The following is a 17,943-nucleotide window of genomic DNA, read 5'->3' on the forward strand; positions in this document are numbered from 1 at the left end:
TCTGTGTGACTATCATAAATAAATAAAAATTAAAAAAAAGAAAAAAAATAAATTGCATCTCTTTAATGGCTAATGATGTTGACCATCTTTTCCTGGGTTTATGTGTGTGTTATGTTATGTGTATATCCTCTTTAGTGAAATATCTATTCATTTCCTTGGCCGGTTTTCTAACTGGATTGTTTGTTTCTTTACTGTTGATTCTGAGGACACGTATATTCTAGACAAAGGTTTTTTTTTTTGTCAGATAAATGGTTTGCAGATTTATTGTTTTAGTTGATAGCTTGTCTTTGTTCACTTAAGATTTTTCACAGACCACCATTTTAGATTTTGATGAGGTTCAGTTGACCAACTGTTCTTTAATGGATCAGGCTTTTGATGTCAATTCCAAGAACTCTGCCTAGCTGTAGGTCCTAGATATTTTCTCCTACTTTTCTAAAAGTTTCATAGTTTTATGTCTTACATTTAAGTCCATGATCCATTTTGAGTTAATTTTTATATAAGGTGTGAGGTTCAGGTCAAGTTTTGTTTTTGCCTGTGGATGCCCACTGTTCTGGCAACATTTGTTGAAAAGACTATTCTTCATTGAACTTCTTCTGCACCTTTGTCAGATCAGTTGGGCATGAATGTGTGGTTCTGTTTCTGGGTTCTCTATTCTCTTCCATCAATCCATGTATTCTCTTCCTCTAATACCATACTGTCTTACTACAATAACTGTAAGGTAAGTCTTGAAATCCTGAAAAAAAAAAAAAATCCTCATTCCTCCGATTCTGTTTTTTTTTGGGGGGGGTGGGGGGTGAGGGGGGGATTGTTTCAGCTTTTCCTGGTCGTTTGCTGTTCTATATAAATTTTAGAAGAATCTTCTCTATGTCTACAAAAAAAAAAACTTGCTAGGATTTTATTTGTAATTACCTTAAACCTGCAGATCAATTTGGGGGAGAATTGGCATCTCCCTAAGGATACACAAAACTTTTAACTTTGTTTATGTTAGGAGGCTGGGAAGGGGAAGAAAGAAGTGACTGTTAACTTTTAGATTATATACCTTTGCATTGTTTGAATTGTTAAAAGAGCCATGGATTACTTTCTTAATTGCATTAAAAATAAATTGTACCCTTAGATGTTGAAAAGAAGACTTATATAAATATGTGAGAGGATTCTGCTTATCACTTTTCCAGTAATTGTGGTTGTGTTTTTAGAAGTTACAGGTTAGGAAATCAGTTCCCTTATCAAATTCCTATATGTTTATGCTTAAGTTTCTTTTTTTCTCTGGGATTTGTTAGACTTGCTGCATTTGTGGTGTGCTTTGGGGCAGTAGGAATAGATGAACATTCCTTGAGTTTTTGCTGAGTACTCAGCTTTCAAGCATCACAGTATTCTTTGAGATGGATGTTATTGTCCCCACAGTCACACATGCAGAGTTACTTTATGATTCTGGATCAGCTTGAGATTCTGGAAGAACTCATCTTCTTCACATGTTGCTCTTCTACTGACCTTAAAAGTAGCTTCTGTATCAAAACATGCTGATAGAATCTTGTTGGTTTTTCAGTTTACTGAGCTTTGATTCCTGAGGAGTGAATAATTAGTAACTCCTGTAGAATTATTCTCTTGGAACTTTTATCTTGATTGCAACACCAAGCCAGCTTCTAACAGGCACATTCCTTGCATGCAGCCCATACTGTGGCTTCTGAGCAGTGGAAATGAAGCTGCTTTGTTGGCGTGTGTGAGGCCACCTCAGCCATCTCAGGTCCTCCTTGAAGTATGTCATGATCAGAATAAATAAATAAATGGAGGCATGTTATCTTAAGGCATTTGCACAGCTTCTGTGTTCTTCCTCTGGGAAAACATCCCTCTGCAACTCCCACAGAGATAGGATATATGTGAATGGTCACCTTTGTCTGAATATTCTCAGTAATTCTTAGTAATACTCCATTCACCTATCTCACAGATTTGTTGTGAGACTAGAAAGAGATAATGGATATGAAAAAGATTCTTTAGAAGATACGTTTATTTTATCAATTGACAAACGCTAATTATATCAGGCAGTGTTCTAGGCATTGGGATATAGTAATGAATAAGAGTTTACCTTTTTTTGAGGAGATGACATTCTTGGGATGTGAGATAAATAAGCAAGATAATTTTAATAATAAAAAGAAAAATAAAACTAAGGTGTTGAGAGGGGGAATGAATGGGAAGGCAACATGACTTCTCTTGGGGGAAGGAACCTTTGGACTAATTGTAATGATGGGAAGGATGCAGCCTTGCAGAGATCTAGGCAAAAGGCTTTCCAGGTGGAGGGAAGACTTAGTGTAAAAGTTCTAGGATATGAATAAGTCCAGTATGTTTGAGGAACAAAAAGAAAGCCTGTGTGGGTACAGAGCATTGAGCAAGGAGGAAAGTAGAATGAGATGCAGGCCAGTATCAGATCACATGGGGCGTTGTAAGGTGAGATTCAGAGTGTGGATTTTATTGGAGGAGCTCATTGGCAGGTGTGATGAAGCAGGGCAATGACCCACTTTTTTTTTTTTTTCAAAGCGTCTGTTTTCTCGTAGGATTTTTGTAGATTGTTGAGTCTTTACTACTAGAAAGACTATATCAAAGTATAATGACTATCAGAAATTATCAGTGAAATTAACTAAACAATTATAATTTCCAAACATTCAATGTCTTGGTAAGTCTGAAACAAAAAAGAATAGAACTTTTTAAGTTAATTTTCATGATCACAAAGACACAAGAATAGAAACCTGATCTTCCACTTCTCATGTGTCACAAGCTAACCAAACTGGACATGGGGGATAAATTAATCAGAACAAATCATTTTACGTACTGTTTCTTTGGCTTTTCTTTCAATTAGATTTCTGTCTTTCAAATAGAACCTAGGTGCAGTTCATTGGCAAAAAGGAAAAGAGGCAAACAAAGAATAGTGCCAAAGTCACAGATACCTAAAGCCAAATGTCATGTCAGAAAATGTCATTGAGTAAACATCTATGAGATTTAAGAAGTGGAGAAAGTTACTTCTCCATCGTAATCACTTCAGTGACATTTGTAAAGTAGTAAAATTTGTGTCAGGAAGGAAGGAGGGACTAGAGGAAGTCTGTTAATTACAACATATTACCTCTCCAGTGTTCAAAAAACATGTCCATCAGCAGAGTGAACAGAAAAGACCGAATCAGAATGAATCAGAAAATTCAGAAATAGCAGCTAAAACCAGAAGAGACTTGGCTTTAAGTTACAAAGCAAATTAAAATAGAAAATTAGAAGAAAGTAGAACCAAAGCCATCGAAAAAGCCTCTCACTGAAAATCAGTAAATGAGTCCCATTTGTTTAGTTATTTATGTTCACCCACTGCTTCCCTCCCCCGGACAAATGTTCCATGCATGGAGAGGAACCAGGTTTATTTCAAACTTCAGAGGGCAAGAGCGATTATATTGTCTCCTCTTTCAAACATTCGTTTTTCTTTTCCTTCAGATCCTATTTAAGGCAGAAGAAGACTAGACCCAAGGGAGGAAAAGAACAGATCCCAGTATTGGACCATCTCTTGTCTATAATTCAGCTACCCCCAGATAAAGATATTACTTACCTCTCACAGTCTTGGGCAGCCCTTGTCGTGTTACCTCATATTAGGTGAGAAAATAAACTATGGTTAGATTTGAAAGAGGCACTTAGTGTGCTGATTTAAGTATTTGTTAGCCATTCCTTGCCATTCCCTGACAAAGCCACTGAATGCCAATTTGAACTTTTCCCTTTGTCTCTCAACTTCTCGTACAGACCTCTAGAGAAGGAGAAAGTGATACCACTAGTCACATGCTTCATAGAGTCACTCTTCGTGAATGTTGACAGAGGCAGCTTTGGAAAAGGTCAGTTACAATCTCCCTTTGTTTTCTTCTCTTTCCTGTCTGGCACACCCAGAGTGACTGGGCTCACACTGTGCTCTGACACACCCCCCCTTTATGGTAAATCCAGAAGAAAGACAGTAAGGTTGGAGGTGCTGCGTTTGGGCCTCATCACAGGGTGACTGGGTCAGGGTGGCATGAGGGCAAGCCGAATCTGAAGATGGAGCATCAGAGGGTATGACACTCCGGTACCCAGGATGCCTCATTTTCAAGCCACACCTTGAAATGTCCCATGCGCATGCCATCCCTATATACACCTTGGACTCCAGGCACTTCCATTTGCTTACCCTGAGCGAGATACTATCTCTTACAGCCCTCTGACTACCCTCATGACTCTTTCTTCTGCCGGAATCCTTTCTGGATTACAGATTTTCTTTCAAAACTCACTTCAAGCACGCCTGCTCTGGGAAGGCCTACGTGACTTTCTTGGCAGTATTAGCCTGCCCTGCCCGGAGCACCCTTCCCAGTTACATACTTGAACATCTCCTCTCACTAGCCTAGGACAGCAGTTTGAAAGTAGGTATTTTGTTTCATCCTAGCGCAGTTATTTCTTTTTGAACATCATGTATAGCAGTTCGTTTATTTACTGTGCTAGGTTCTCTGTTAGATACTAAGCAGACACTGCAGACTCAGCACAAGTTCAAGTGCTCAATAGCCACATGTGGCTTGGACTGCAGCTGCGTATTGGCACAAGTACAGAACACTGCTGTCCTTGGAGAAAGCTGTATTGGACAGCACTTTCCTCATCTCTGGAGCAGGGGTTGGCAAAGTTTTTATGTAAAGGACCAGAGAGTAAATAGGTTTTCATATTCAGTCCCTGTGGCATATTCTTTATTGTTTGGTTATTGTTTCAAACATCCCTTTAAAAATGTAAAAAGCATTCTTAGCTTGTGGGCCATATAGAAAGAAGGCTACAAAAAGTCTGACTTGTGGACCAAAGTTTGCCAGCCTCTGGTTTAGGAATAAATGAATGTCGAATTAAAGGAAAATAATTTATTAGCTTTTGAAAAGTACAAGTGCATCTCCTTAAAACTTCTAGTTTGGGTAATGCCATTGTGTGGGACCATCGAACTTCCTCCTCATCTTAATTAATGGAACATGTATTCTTTGTTTTTGAATATTTTTTTCTTAAAAAAGCTAAAATACATGACTTGGAAACCTTGTCTTTTTAGTTCCTTCTTGTTACATTCTGAATATTGGACAGATGATTCTTTAGAAGGCACAAATTCACTTTAACAACTTCTATAAATAGCAAGTATTAGATAAATGAGATGTCTAGTAGTTAATCTGTCAAAGGAATAAGTTATATGGTTAGTCCTGTTTTTCTGCCCTCAGGAAACTTATTTGTTCTTTGTCAAGCTGTAAATACTCTGCTAAGTTTGGAAGAATCTTCTGAACTCCTTCATTTGGTTCCTGTGGAACGCGTGAAGAATTTAGTAATGTAAGTAAATACACCCCCGGTTTATCTTACTCACAAATAAAATATAAAAGCTTCTGTTCTTGTGAAAACTTGGGCATAATGAAAGTCCTTGGTTTGATCTATTTATACGTTAGTTGTGTTCATATTAGAAATTTGTTATTGATCTGAATCCTTAAAATAAGTCCATCCTTTACACGGTCTTTAAATGCAGATCCATCTCTGTGGAGAGGTATTTTACCATGTGTGTAAACTAGTGTTGTAGATTGTCCCCAACCCTAGCATCTCCCCATGTTGACCTTCTGTAACTTCCCGAGTACTTCCAGCATACATATTTCTACTACACTTAGTCTCATCTCCACACGTTCACCGTTTCAGAATACTTTCCTGTGGTCCTTTTACTGCATACAAACACAGCCCAGTGCATTGTTTGTTTGCAAGTTGATGTCACCCTGTTCCCGACTTTGGTAGTAGCCCTGAGCTGTTACTGGGGAGCTGTTTTCTACTCAGCCCAGTACCCCTTCTTAAAGTAAAACCTGGTAAAGTAGTTGACTTCTTTTTCTAGACTCTAATCCATTTTATGCATTTTAAAACAGGTTTATTCATTTCCTTCATTCAGTAAATATTCACTCGCTTTTCTCATGTAGCAGGCCGTGGCACTGGGAGACACGTTCAGTGAGTGAGACACACACAGTACTCTGCCTTCATGGAGTTGCTGTTCTAGCAAGAAGAAATACTGAGCAAAATAATACATACACTGTATAGCACATTAGACAGTGGTAAGAAAATTAAAGCAGAGGCGGGATAGGGAGAGTCTGAAGGGCTAGAAACAAGGACACTTTCAAATAGGGAAGGCCTCACCAAGAAGGAGACATTTGAGCAGAAACGGAGAAGCATCAAGGAAGTAAATCGGGGGATCTGGGATCTGAGGCTCCCTGCGTTCCTGTCCCAGAAGACCTGAGCGTTGCCACTGGGAGGGGCTGCCCAGCAAGGAGCCATTGTGGAACTTTTCTCTTGATTGCAACACCAAGCCAACTTCCAGCAGGCACAGTCCTTGCATGTAGTCAAAACTATGATTCTGAGCCGCGGGGAAGAGCTGTTTTCTTGGTGTGTGTGAGGCCACCTCAGCCATCTCAAATCCTTGAAGTATGTCATGATAAGAATGACTTACGAATGGAGCGTGTTAGCTTATGGCAGGTGCCACAGCTTCTGTGTTCTTCCTCTGAGGAGACATCCCCCTGCAGTTCCCACAGGGATAGGATATATGTGAATGCTTCCGCTTAAGCTGTATGTCCTTGAGCACATCACTCATTGTTGCAAGGCCTCAGATTCTAAAATGATGCTAAATGTCTACATAAAGCTTTAACTTGGTTCCTTGTACATTCCCTTCACCAGTGATGATTTTCTGTGGTTTTTGTTATAGTCTAAATAGTCGGCTGTATGGTGCAGGTTGGGTCTAATAAATATCTTGTTGCAGAACATTTCCCTTGGAGCCATCTGTGTTGCTGTTAGCTGATCTCTATTATCAGAGGTTATCATTATGTGGCTGCAAAGGGCCACTTTCTGAGGAAGCCTTAATGGAATTATTTCCCAAGTTACAAGCAAACATTTCAACTGGTCTATCCAAGGTAATGGTGTTTTGTGACATGTTCTCGGTCTCTCATCTTTTGATATGTATGTATTGCCCATCATTATCAGAGCCCCTTAATCAGAAAGTGCTGCTGTGGGGTGATTTCTATTTAAAACAGTGATTCGTGAACACTGACCTACAAGCTGATTGCAGCAGGATTAATTGGGAAGCTAAATACAAATATGAATTCTAGATCCTCATAGGCCAGAATTCTGACTCAATAGGGCTGAAACAGAAAAATCTGCATAGTTTTTTAAAGCCCCCTATGTGATTCTGCTGTTTGGTCAAGTGTACGTAAATACACAAATACATACAAATAAAAATCACTAATTGCAACAGGATTGTAAGTTTATTGAGATTCTTTGTACTTATTTACAGAGATGCTCATAGTGTCATAGTTGAAAGGAAAACGTGCTTCTCTGGGAAACTTTATCTTCTCAGTCTAGTCTGGTCATTAAACTGATCCATGTACTATTTGAATGAGGTCTTGGTTGGTGTCCAATATGAAATAAGGGATAGAATAACATGTATTTCTCTGACAAGTGGTTTATTTTCCTTAGTCCTATATAACATGGAATCTCACTGTCTATAAATCAGTTTCTTCTGTGTAAACTTTGGAATTTGAAACATGCCTTTTACCTTGTCTAGATTCGGCTCTTGACAATAAGGATCCTAAACCATTTTGAGGTTCGACTTCCAGAAATGATGGAGGTATTTTCACTGTTAATTTGAATAACTTGTTAAAAACATTACTCAGTTTTTTTTATTTCCAAAAGGACACTTGTGCAGAAAGTTCAAACACTGTTGTACAAATGTCTATCTTAAAAACTGAAATTCTTTGTTGTAATTTTTACTTCTGCCCACACTGAAAATTCACTGGTAATTGGTGAATATTCTTTCAGATTTTTTGTATCCACATGTATAATTTAAACAAATGGCCTCATGGAAGGTTTTTCCGTATCAGTACCTGTAGGCTTACTTCATTTCTTTTGAAGCTTCAACATTATACCACAGTTGAAGATATCTTGCATAACCAGTTCTCTGCTGACGGATTCTAACATGGGTTGTTTGTAGTTTTTCAGCATTTCCAATAAAAGGGTAGTGAACACCCTTATGCTGATGTATTTGAATAGGGAAATATTCCCATAATGCAGATTACTACTTCTAAAAGCAGAACTGTAGAGTGAAGTATATATACACATTTTTATTTCAACAAATGTGGCCAATCAATTTGAGTCATTTTGAGAATTAGTCTTCCATTTTTTACTTGTCATTTCTGTGCTAAACATTAATCTTAAATTATCTCTTGAAAAACAAATGATATGAGGAAAAATTAATCATTTACTTAAAAAAGTGTTGCTTATTTAATTTCAAACATTAACATATCCCAGTTTTTCTTTTTTTAGAACTTTGGCTCCATTTCATGGTCTTTTTTGGGAAATCAAAGTACTGACCTGCCTCCTTGGTTTTCTCCATTCACTCAGGATGATGGGCTTTCAGAGCGTCAGTCTGCCTTTGCTGTGTTACGCCAGGCAGAACTCGTTCCAGCAACTGTGAGTGATTACAGAGAGAAACTTCTTCACTTGAGAAAACTAAGACATGATGTGGTGCAGGCAACAGTCCCTGATGGGCCATTGCAGGAGGTATAAAAAAGTGTCCATGTTTTTTGAACTTAATTATGCTTTATGATCTGTTTTGCTGGCTTTTGGAAAGAGAAACCTACCAAGTAGTTAAAAATTTTTAAGCTATGTAAATCTCCACAGTTTTTTTAGATGCTTTGAATTAAATGGCTCTGCCAGCCTATTCAACAGTGGAAATAATTTACCCTCCTCCATTCTCCTGAGTATGTACATAATACGTGAAGGGAGGAAGTACATGGCAACAGGAGCACTCAACATCAGGCTTAAAACCTGATGCTCTTCTCCAGGTCTGTTCACTACCGCAGGATGTCAGGCACACCTACCTTTTGTATGGTATTTTTCATCCATGACCGTTGAATGTGGATCAGAGATGCCTTTGGGAGGAAGGCCAAGTAGAGGAATTCCCTTTAGATCAGAGCAGTTCCGCCCTTAACCTGTTTTATATATTACCGTCCTTTGCTACGTTTCGTTTGGAAAAAGGGCTCTGCTGCTAAAATAGTCACAAAGTCACAAACACCTCGCCCCCAATTATAATAGAGCTACCATTGTGTATAATGCCTCCCTAACACATGGGGATGTGAGTAATGACAATTGTTCTCAAGGCAACTGAGAAAACTTTAGACCTTTGGAACTGAATGCCTGTAATGCATTAGAGTTTGAAAACTCGGCCATCTGCTTATAAAACCCTAGCTGCCATTTACAGTGTACTATCTTGGGTTCTTGGGGATCTGTGCCTTACTGCTTACCCTTTAGGTTTTGTCTTACAAGGGGACAGGAAGAACGTGTTTGTTAGGTGGGAATTTAATCACAAGTCTTTTCAAATTCTACATCTTTTGTGAACATCTGGAGCAAGTGTTGAGTACGTTTGCTTTAGGGATTCTTCTCTGTTAAATAGCGAGTGACGTTTGGGGTAGAGTTGGAAAATTATTATATACTGAAGTTTGGAGTGGTACCTACAGCTTTTTCCTTTAAAGCACAGGCTTCTTTCCAACCTCCAGTTGTCTTGAGTTGGGATATTTGTATCTTTACGCCTTCTATTCTGCTTTATTACCCATTTACTAAACTAGTCTCCTATAATTGCAGGTGCCACTTCGTTATTTATTAGGAATGTTGTATGTTAACTTCAGTGCCCTCTGGGATCCTGTTATTGAACTAATAAGGTAAACATGGGTTTACAATGATGACACTATTATGTTTTAACTACTGTAGAATGATCAGGCCAGTATTATACTCCATCTAGGTGTGATTTAAATGAATGGGTAGGTACAGTATCTGTAGCTCCAGTCCTTTGGACAAAGTGAAGAAAAAGTAAACATCACTTAACTCTCTAATACCAAGTTTTTCAACAGTTTGACTGTTCTGTGTATGTTTCTTTGTGCTTCGAAATAACTTTGGAGGACTTTGTCTTTTTACTTTTTATGAAACATTTTTTATTGCTGAATTATTTTTTAGAGTAATAGGATATTGTATAATAATTGCAAAATTTTATTATATAGTGAGTCAGTGAGCCAAACTTTAGTTTAAAAATAAGGACTTTTTGGGCAATCCCAGGGGCTTAGCAGTTTAGCGCCACCTTCGGCCTGGGGCATGATCCTTGGAGACCCAGGATCGAGTCCCACGTCGGGCTCCCTGCATGGAGCCTGCTTCTCCCTCTGCCTCTCTCTCTCTGTTTCCATGAATAAATAAATAAAATCTTAAAAAAAAACAAAATAAATTAATTAAAAAAATAAAAATAAGGACTTTTTAAAATCCTAGTTGTCCAGTGTCCAAAATTCCCTTATAGCTCTAAAAAGGACCTTAATAATCACATAGAAAATACATATATTATGCCTTATATGTAGTCTGTCCTTTTGCAGGCATTTGCCTTCAGATGGTCTGATCTGGCTTTTTGTCAGATTAGAAACATGGGTGACCTCTCAAAACCCTAACCATCAGTTTTTATCTGACAGAAGTAGAATAAACCAATCTCTTTCCTATTTGGAACTAATTTGTCTTCTTTTTACTGCCCTTTAGAACCATTAGACCATTATGATGACGACAAGGCCTTCTAACATCAACTTCATAATTTTCTTTATTGTGCTTAGGGGGAAGAATCTGATATATGTGTTTCTAATAGCCCATTATCAAAAATGTTGGTTTCTCAGTTATTGAATGCCTTTAATGGTTCTCCATTGCTGGTAGGCTGTCCTCTTGCTGGGTACATCTATCTGTCATGTATAGTTAAGTACATTTATTTGTCACGTATAGTCAACAACATACATAGTTCATGTCTTGTATAATGGTTATCCACCTTTGCCTAGCAGTCTGTACTTTGCCCAGGGACATCCCTGTGGTCAGAGAAGTGACGCCTGGGAACTGGAGACTGACCTTTACTAAGAAGCCCTTTAATCTGGGCTGGCATGGGGCTCAGAATGCATGAAAAGCAGCTCAGGGAAAAGGGAGGCAGGAATCCAGCCTGTGTCTCTATGGAGACTGTCTTCCAGCTGCTCCTCAGTAGAGCTATTGGCTGAGACCTGCTTGAGAGTCTCTACTGGCCCCTCATCTGTCCGGGAACACAGACACACACTCAACACACACACACTTAATCACAACCTTCTATGGCAGTAAAAAGAGTGTTGAGCTGGGGGATTACTATTAAAGATGATATCCAATCTCCAAATGTGAAAAAGAAGGTTCTTGGTCCTTACCTGTGCCCCTGGTTTGGTGTCTTGTGTTGATCGGGAGGGGCCAGACCTGCTCCTTCAAACTCCATAGTCAGTGATCCCCAAGAGCTAGGCTAAGGCCTTCTCATGCTCCATCTGGGTCCTGGTAATTGTTGATCCTCTCTCTGGAGCCTGTCTGGTCAGGCACAGAGCTAGAGGTGACCAGTAAGATATTAGGAACAGGGGGAAAAAAAGTATTCTTAGAAAATTAATGGCAGAAAGATTATAAACATTTTGAGACTATCGTTTTTATGATACCAGATTATATAAACACTTAAATGATTCATTGCTTCAAATTCTGAAAGATGTTTCATGTAATTATTTATTTTGCCTTTTTGTTAATGATAAGTATATTAATTCGGTGAAGAAAAACCAATATTTAACATTAGTTTTGAACAAACTAAGTTCTCTCTCCAGTTCCCTCCTTTCTTTAATGTGCCATGCTTCATACTTGATGCTCTGTTCCATTATTGTACCTTTAAAAGTGTTCTTACAGGGATCTATAGGCTTTCAAAAATGTTATTTAGTATTTTATGACTCTAAAAATAATTCCTCTTCAAAAAATTAAAAATAAAAATACCACATGATTCAGTAATTCAACTACTGGGTATTTACCAAAGAACAAAAAACTAATTTGAAAAGACATATGTTTACTGCAGCATTATTTATAATAGCTAAGATAAGGAAGCAACCTAAATGTCCATCAATAAATGAATGGTTAAGAAAGATGTGGTGTGGTATACTGCGGAATATTATGCAGCCATAGAAAAGGATGAGATCAGGCCGTTTGAAACAACATGGGTGGACCTAGAGGATATCATGCTAAGTGAAATAAGTCATACTGAGAAAGACAAGTATCATGTGATTCCACTTATGAATGGAATCTTAAAAAAAAAATAAACAAAAAGCAGAATCAGTCCTACAAGTACAAAGAACAAACTGATGGTTGCCAGAGGGGAAGAGGTGAAGGGGTTGGGCAGAATGGGAAGGGGAGTGGGAGATACAAGCTTCCAGTTACGGAGTGAGTCATGAGAATAAAAGACAGAGTTTAAGGAATATAGTCAGTGACATTGTAATAGCAATGCAATGGAGCGGGTGGTAGCTACACATGTGGTGAGCATAGCACAATGTAATAAATTTGTCAAATCATTAAGTTGTACACCTAAACTAATAGTGTGTGTCAACTATACTCAATAATCATAATAGTAGTAATAATAATTCCTGCTCAGTTCAGGCATTTTAAAAAATATAAAGAAGTACAAAATTTTTAAGCCCCATATTTGGGGATAACCTAATTAAATTTTAGTTATATCTTTTCACCTTTTTTTTTTTCCTGCAAGAGATCTTTTAAAAAGGATTATTCCACATACTTTGTTTTGTGATCTTTTCTCTTAGTTCTCATGCACACGAAATGGAAAATAAACAATTTTGGAAGGTCTACTATGAACATCTAGAAAAAGCAGCTGTACATGCTGGTATGTAAGCGGAAGTGGAGGGGGGACTGGGAAGAAAAGAGATTGTTTAATTTTTTCTTGCTTAATTGCACATGAATGGGGAAACAAATGAGAAATTTATTATTTTGATCTTTGGATATAGTTTATTGTTTCCTCATATTACTAGAGAAAGAAATGCACCCACTTGAAGAAACACATAGGACAGATGTTTACATTTCTCTAACGGTTCTGACCTTTTCCTTGCAGAGAAGGAGCTACAAAATGATATCAGAGATGAGAAGTCCATTGGAGATGAAAGTTGGGAGCAGACTCAGGAAGGAGATGTTGGAGCTCTTTATCATGAGCAGTTAGTGTCGAAAACTGACTGTCGGGAAAGATTGGACCACACCAACTTTCGATTTTTGCTCTGGCGAGCTCTGGCAAAATTCCCAGAGAGGATAGAGCCACGGTCCAGGGAGCTCTCCCCACTTTTCTTGAGATTTATCAAGTAAGTCTTCCTTTCTAGGAACATCCTGGTAGGGTGTGAGGAAGAGAAGATGCAAAGTCTTAAGCTCCCAAGTAGCCTCAGTGTTTTTATATGTCCGTCACGTTTTCAGATCATTGACACCTCTATAAAGCACTGGCTCTCTCAGAGAACAACTGGTTTTATTCACCACTTGATTTTATATGAGTCAGGATTTTACCAGCCTATAAATGCTGTTAATAGAAATTCCAGGTTAAATTAAAAAATCTAAAAATTCCAGGTTACAAAACAAAAAAGGCCATCATATTAGATCAATGTATAAAGCCCTTGTTATTTCTTGCCCTGTTTGTCATTTTATTGCCTGCCTGAGGCTTTAAAGTACTTTCCAGTAACACAACCCCTGCCACTCTTTTGTGAGCCTCCCAATGTTTCCCAGGATGCTGATGGAATGTATTCTCAAAGGATAACAAGAACTTTCTGGAGCATTGTTTTGTTTTGACTAAGATAGGTTGTGTGATAGTTGGATTGCTTTAAAACTAAAGATAAGGGATGTATTGTAAAGAGCAGTACTAATTATTCAATAAAAATATATATTTTCCATTAGTGTTTCATCATATGGGAAAATATTCTTGGTGTAGTAAGCAGGCTACAAACCACAGCATACTTGGTTTGTTTGAGGAACAGCCAGGAGATTTGAGTGGCTGCAGCAGTGACCCTTGGAGAAAGTAGTTGAAGATGAGGGCAAAAACTTACAGGACAAATTGTGTGAGGTCTTTAAGTAATAGTAAGGGACTTTGTTTTTTTCTGTTAGTGAAATGGAAAGCCATTAGAAGATTTCAACAGTCAGGACATGACTTAAATTTTCCTGAGGATTTTTCTAGCTGTCATGTTGAGAATAGACTGTAGGTTGGCCAAAGCGGAGAGACCTACCAGTTTCAGAGATTATAAAAGTCCAGGCAAGAAATGATGGTTACTTGACCAAGGTACCAAGGTACTAGGTACTAGTTATACCTTGTACATAGTGCAACTGATGAGAGGTGGTTGAATTCTGGATATTCTTGGATTTCAACTCAGTAAAAAATATTTTTGAAGGATTGCAACCAGATCAGCCTCTGTGGGGTTTGGTCAGCCAACAGATCAGATGTCTGGGTCTTGGGGGGGCTGGGGAGTGGTAGAGGAAGGTGAAAAGGAGCAACTGGGGATGTCCCTAAGGTTTTGATCTGAGCAACTGGAAGAAGAGTCACCATTTACTGAGATTGGAGGATTGCACAGGTTCACAGATTTGTGAGGGAAGATAGTTCATTTTTAGACGTGTTCAGTTTGGGATACTGAATAGACATCTAAGTAGGGGTAATAAGTAGACAGTTGGATTTGGAGTATAGACTCAAGGGGAATATTGGCCTAAAGATTATAAATTGGAAAATCATTAGTATACAGATGATTTCTTAAATTAGGAGATGGGGAATGAGGCCATGCCTAAATGCATATGTAGAGAGAGAAGACTTCCAAGGACTAATAATGATATTTAGAGATTGGAGATAAGGAACCAGCAAAGGAAGCCAGGACAGAGTGACAGAGGAAGAACCAAGACCTCGTAGTATCCCAGGAGCTAAGTTAAAAAAGTATTTCAAAATGGAGTAATGACTTGGATCAGACGTATCTGAGACACCAGTCAGATGAAGCATAAGACTTGACCATTGGCTTTAGAAGTAACCTTAACAAGAGTTGTTTTGGTTAACTGGGTAGGGGATAAAGCTTGATTAAAATGAGCTTAAAAGGAAATGTAAAACAAAAACAAGTATGGACACTTCTTGTGAAAAAGGAAGCAGACAGGTGGAGGGAGATGTGAGAGCAGAGAGAGCTGCTGTTGCTAGGTTGCTATTTAAGATTTAAACAGCATAAATCTGTATCATGCTGGTATGAATGATCCAGAAGGGAGGGAAAATTCGTAATGCAAGAAAGGGAATAAAATTGTTGGAGTGCTGTCTTTGAATAGTTAAAAGAAGATAGGATCCAGTGCATAAGTAGAAAAGTTTATGTGACTAATTGAAGCAAAGATTCAGGCAGGTCAGTCGATACTGTGGTAGAAGAGTAGTGATTTTTTTCACGTAACTCTTCAGGCTTAATTGTATTTATAGAATGAAGACAGTGATATTTAGTTTCCTTGCCTTGTTTTGAAGGCAAAATAATGTTTATCAGTTGTTTTGTGAATTTCAAAGAGCTATACATATGCAAGCTAGGACTAACGGTGTTAATAGGAAATCAGTTTCTCACTATGTTGAGTTTCCAAATTTTTCCCTAAAAAAAGAAGTAGGTTACAAATGGATTACTGGAGATGGGGAAAGGAGCCTGAAAAAGAAGTGGTTTCTGCATTTAAGAAGACTTAGAAACTAAAGATACACAGTTTTTAAAGATATTTAAAATTAGTTGGCAATGATTACCTGTAGCAAATACTTTTATAGATGATCCAAGCTAATGGAAAACTTAAATATCACCTTTAATTCCATCTTCAAAATATATTTTAGGCTTTTTATTTTATTTTATTTTTTATTTTTTGACTAGAAGTTTGCATTTCTAAATATGTTTCAAACAATTCAATATTAGAACTAATTCGTGAATCTGTTGTAAGCATTCTTTGAGAGGAGCAAACCAGAAACTGGAATGACCAACAATGGCAACAATACTGTGAAATAGGTGACATCTAAGGAGTACTTGCTGCGTATTGGGAGCATGCTTGTAAATGCTCTGAATTATCTTACTTAATAAACATGAGGGAACATGCTGAGCATGGAGAAAAGGTTTAAACAAATATGTCCTATATGGTTAACTGAGTGTTGAGAATACAGCAGGGACGTCATTAAATGGATGATGGTATGGTTGTTAACTGACACAGCAACTTTGCTCATTTTATTCATTCATCCATTTTTTATGTGTTAAGCATTAGACCGTGCTGGGTGAGAATACGAAGGTGAATGAGGTGTAGCTTCCCAGCTCTCCAGGTGCAGTTTAGTATATTTACCAGGAGTTTAACATAATTAACCTGGGGTTACTTCCAGGTTGGTAGGGTGCTATCCGCAAACATGTTTCACCAGTATGTTTTTGGATGCAGACTTTAAAGTCCATCTGATCAGTTTCCTTATATCCATAGCCCAGTGCCATGCACAAAACAGACAACAAATGAATAACTGTTGGATGAATGAATTAAAGGAACACAAAACCAATGCACTCTGTGACAGCCTTCAAGATGATAGTAGTTCCTTAGAATAGTGGGTCACAAAGGGATGGAATGTCATGAAATAAATGTGAACACCAAGTATACAAGCTTAGTTTAAAGAGACAGAAGATAAAGACTGACTGATTTTCATTGCCTGGACATCCAGTTTGAGTCTGTGTTATGTCATGACTGTCCCCATAGCCACGGAGTTGACAGTCCGTCTGTCTTAGACCACGTCCAGAGGACGGAATTCTGTTGTGGCACTGTATTTGCAAAAGAACACTGGCAAAGTAGAAAGCGGCTGGTGCAGAGTGACCAGCATGGTCTTAATGCTATGCTTTAATTATTTAACATAATCCAGTCCGACACCCACCCTCCTCCAATTATGGTTCCAGAAACAGGGACACTGATTTCAATTCAGTCCAAAAGGGACTTTTCATGGCAGTGTAACAGTGGGATTTTAAAAGCATAACTGCAGTTAGCAATAGATTTGTCAAGTAGGGTACTTAAGCTGGGCTGAATAAAAAAAGAATGTGAGGAGGCTTGGCTAAGGTGCCATTGATGACTTTTCGGCATGTGACTCTATGAACCATGGTCACACATCTGTCATAAACAGAATGAGGACATTTCACCTTCATCTCTTTTCACTGTAGCAATGAGTATTACCCAGCAGACCTGCAAGTTGCTCCGACCCAGGATCTGCGAAGGAAAGCCAAGGGGGTGGCAGCAGAGGAAGTAGAAGAGGAACCTGCTGCTGGAGATGATGAAGAGCTGGAGGAGGAGGCGGTGCCCGTAGATGAACCCTCACAGAAGAAAAAGACCAGAAGAGCTGCAGCAAAGTAAATTCAGTGTTGCTGAAAGCGCACAGATACAGGGCTCTAGGAGAAATGGGGAGACCTCTGATGGCCTATGTGTGACAAGGCCTTGGACAAGGCTTCAGATAGTTAATTGAAGTGCTGCATCCCCCTGGGATTTTGTCTTATAGCCCAAAGAAAACATCCTACCTTCAGAGCTGTTTGGTTGCTTGCTTGTTGTTACTTGTTTTTTATTTGGTCTCAGACTCAGAGTTGGGACTTTTAGGATTCTCTCATCGTAAGTTCTCTTTACAAATAGAGCATTGGGCCTGGAATGATTGAATACTCTTTGGCCTTTGCCCGTCACTTTCATGGCACCATGTGTTAAGGTTGTGTTCTAGGGGAACACGTAATGGAATATCCCTTCCCTTAAAACAAATGCATGCATCAGCACTTTTACTTTGCCGTTTGACTTCTGTCTGGTTGCCTTTTTTGTTTCCATGTTTTTACATTCTCTTTCCTGTTCTCTGGGTTGTTCATTTACCTAAGTTGTTAAGAAACCTTAGAGAAAGTAGGAGTGATCAGACTTTCAAAAGTTACTGCAGCTTCCTTGAAGACTGAATTAAGGGCAACAAGGACCCGTGTATCCGTCCTACTGTGTTATTTTAACACTTTAGATCTCAATCTGATACACCTACCTGTCCAGTCTTCCCGCAAGCCACTTACTAATCCATCCAATCAG

General features: G+C 38.5%; 1 protein-coding gene and 1 long non-coding RNA gene across 2 annotated transcripts in view; one reads left to right on the plus strand and one right to left on the minus strand.

The window, feature by feature from the left end:
• Window positions 1-17,943, plus strand: part of UTP20 (UTP20 small subunit processome component) — a 95,575-nt gene that overhangs the window by 16,413 nt on the left and 61,219 nt on the right. Inside the window, exons 13-22 of the mRNA XM_077846044.1 lie at window positions 3,463-3,618; window positions 3,763-3,851; window positions 5,223-5,328; window positions 6,782-6,932; window positions 7,583-7,645; window positions 8,419-8,577; window positions 9,658-9,734; window positions 12,672-12,751; window positions 12,977-13,217; window positions 17,061-17,246. Coding sequence (XP_077702170.1) covers window positions 3,463-3,618; window positions 3,763-3,851; window positions 5,223-5,328; window positions 6,782-6,932; window positions 7,583-7,645; window positions 8,419-8,577; window positions 9,658-9,734; window positions 12,672-12,751; window positions 12,977-13,217; window positions 17,061-17,246 — 1,308 coding nt within the window. The remainder of the gene's footprint in view (window positions 1-3,462; window positions 3,619-3,762; window positions 3,852-5,222; window positions 5,329-6,781; window positions 6,933-7,582; window positions 7,646-8,418; window positions 8,578-9,657; window positions 9,735-12,671; window positions 12,752-12,976; window positions 13,218-17,060; window positions 17,247-17,943) is intronic.
• LOC144282425 (uncharacterized) overlaps window positions 11,267-17,943 on the minus strand; it is a 31,697-nt gene continuing 25,020 nt past the window's right edge. The window contains exons 2-3 of the long non-coding RNA XR_013350861.1: window positions 12,964-13,242; window positions 11,267-11,428 (exon numbers count right to left, since the gene is read on the minus strand). This is a non-coding gene — a long non-coding RNA (uncharacterized LOC144282425). The remainder of the gene's footprint in view (window positions 11,429-12,963; window positions 13,243-17,943) is intronic.

This window comes from Canis aureus, chromosome 13 (genome assembly GCF_053574225.1).
Source record: "Canis aureus isolate CA01 chromosome 13, VMU_Caureus_v.1.0, whole genome shotgun sequence".
Taxonomy (NCBI): Eukaryota; Metazoa; Chordata; class Mammalia; order Carnivora; family Canidae; genus Canis; species Canis aureus.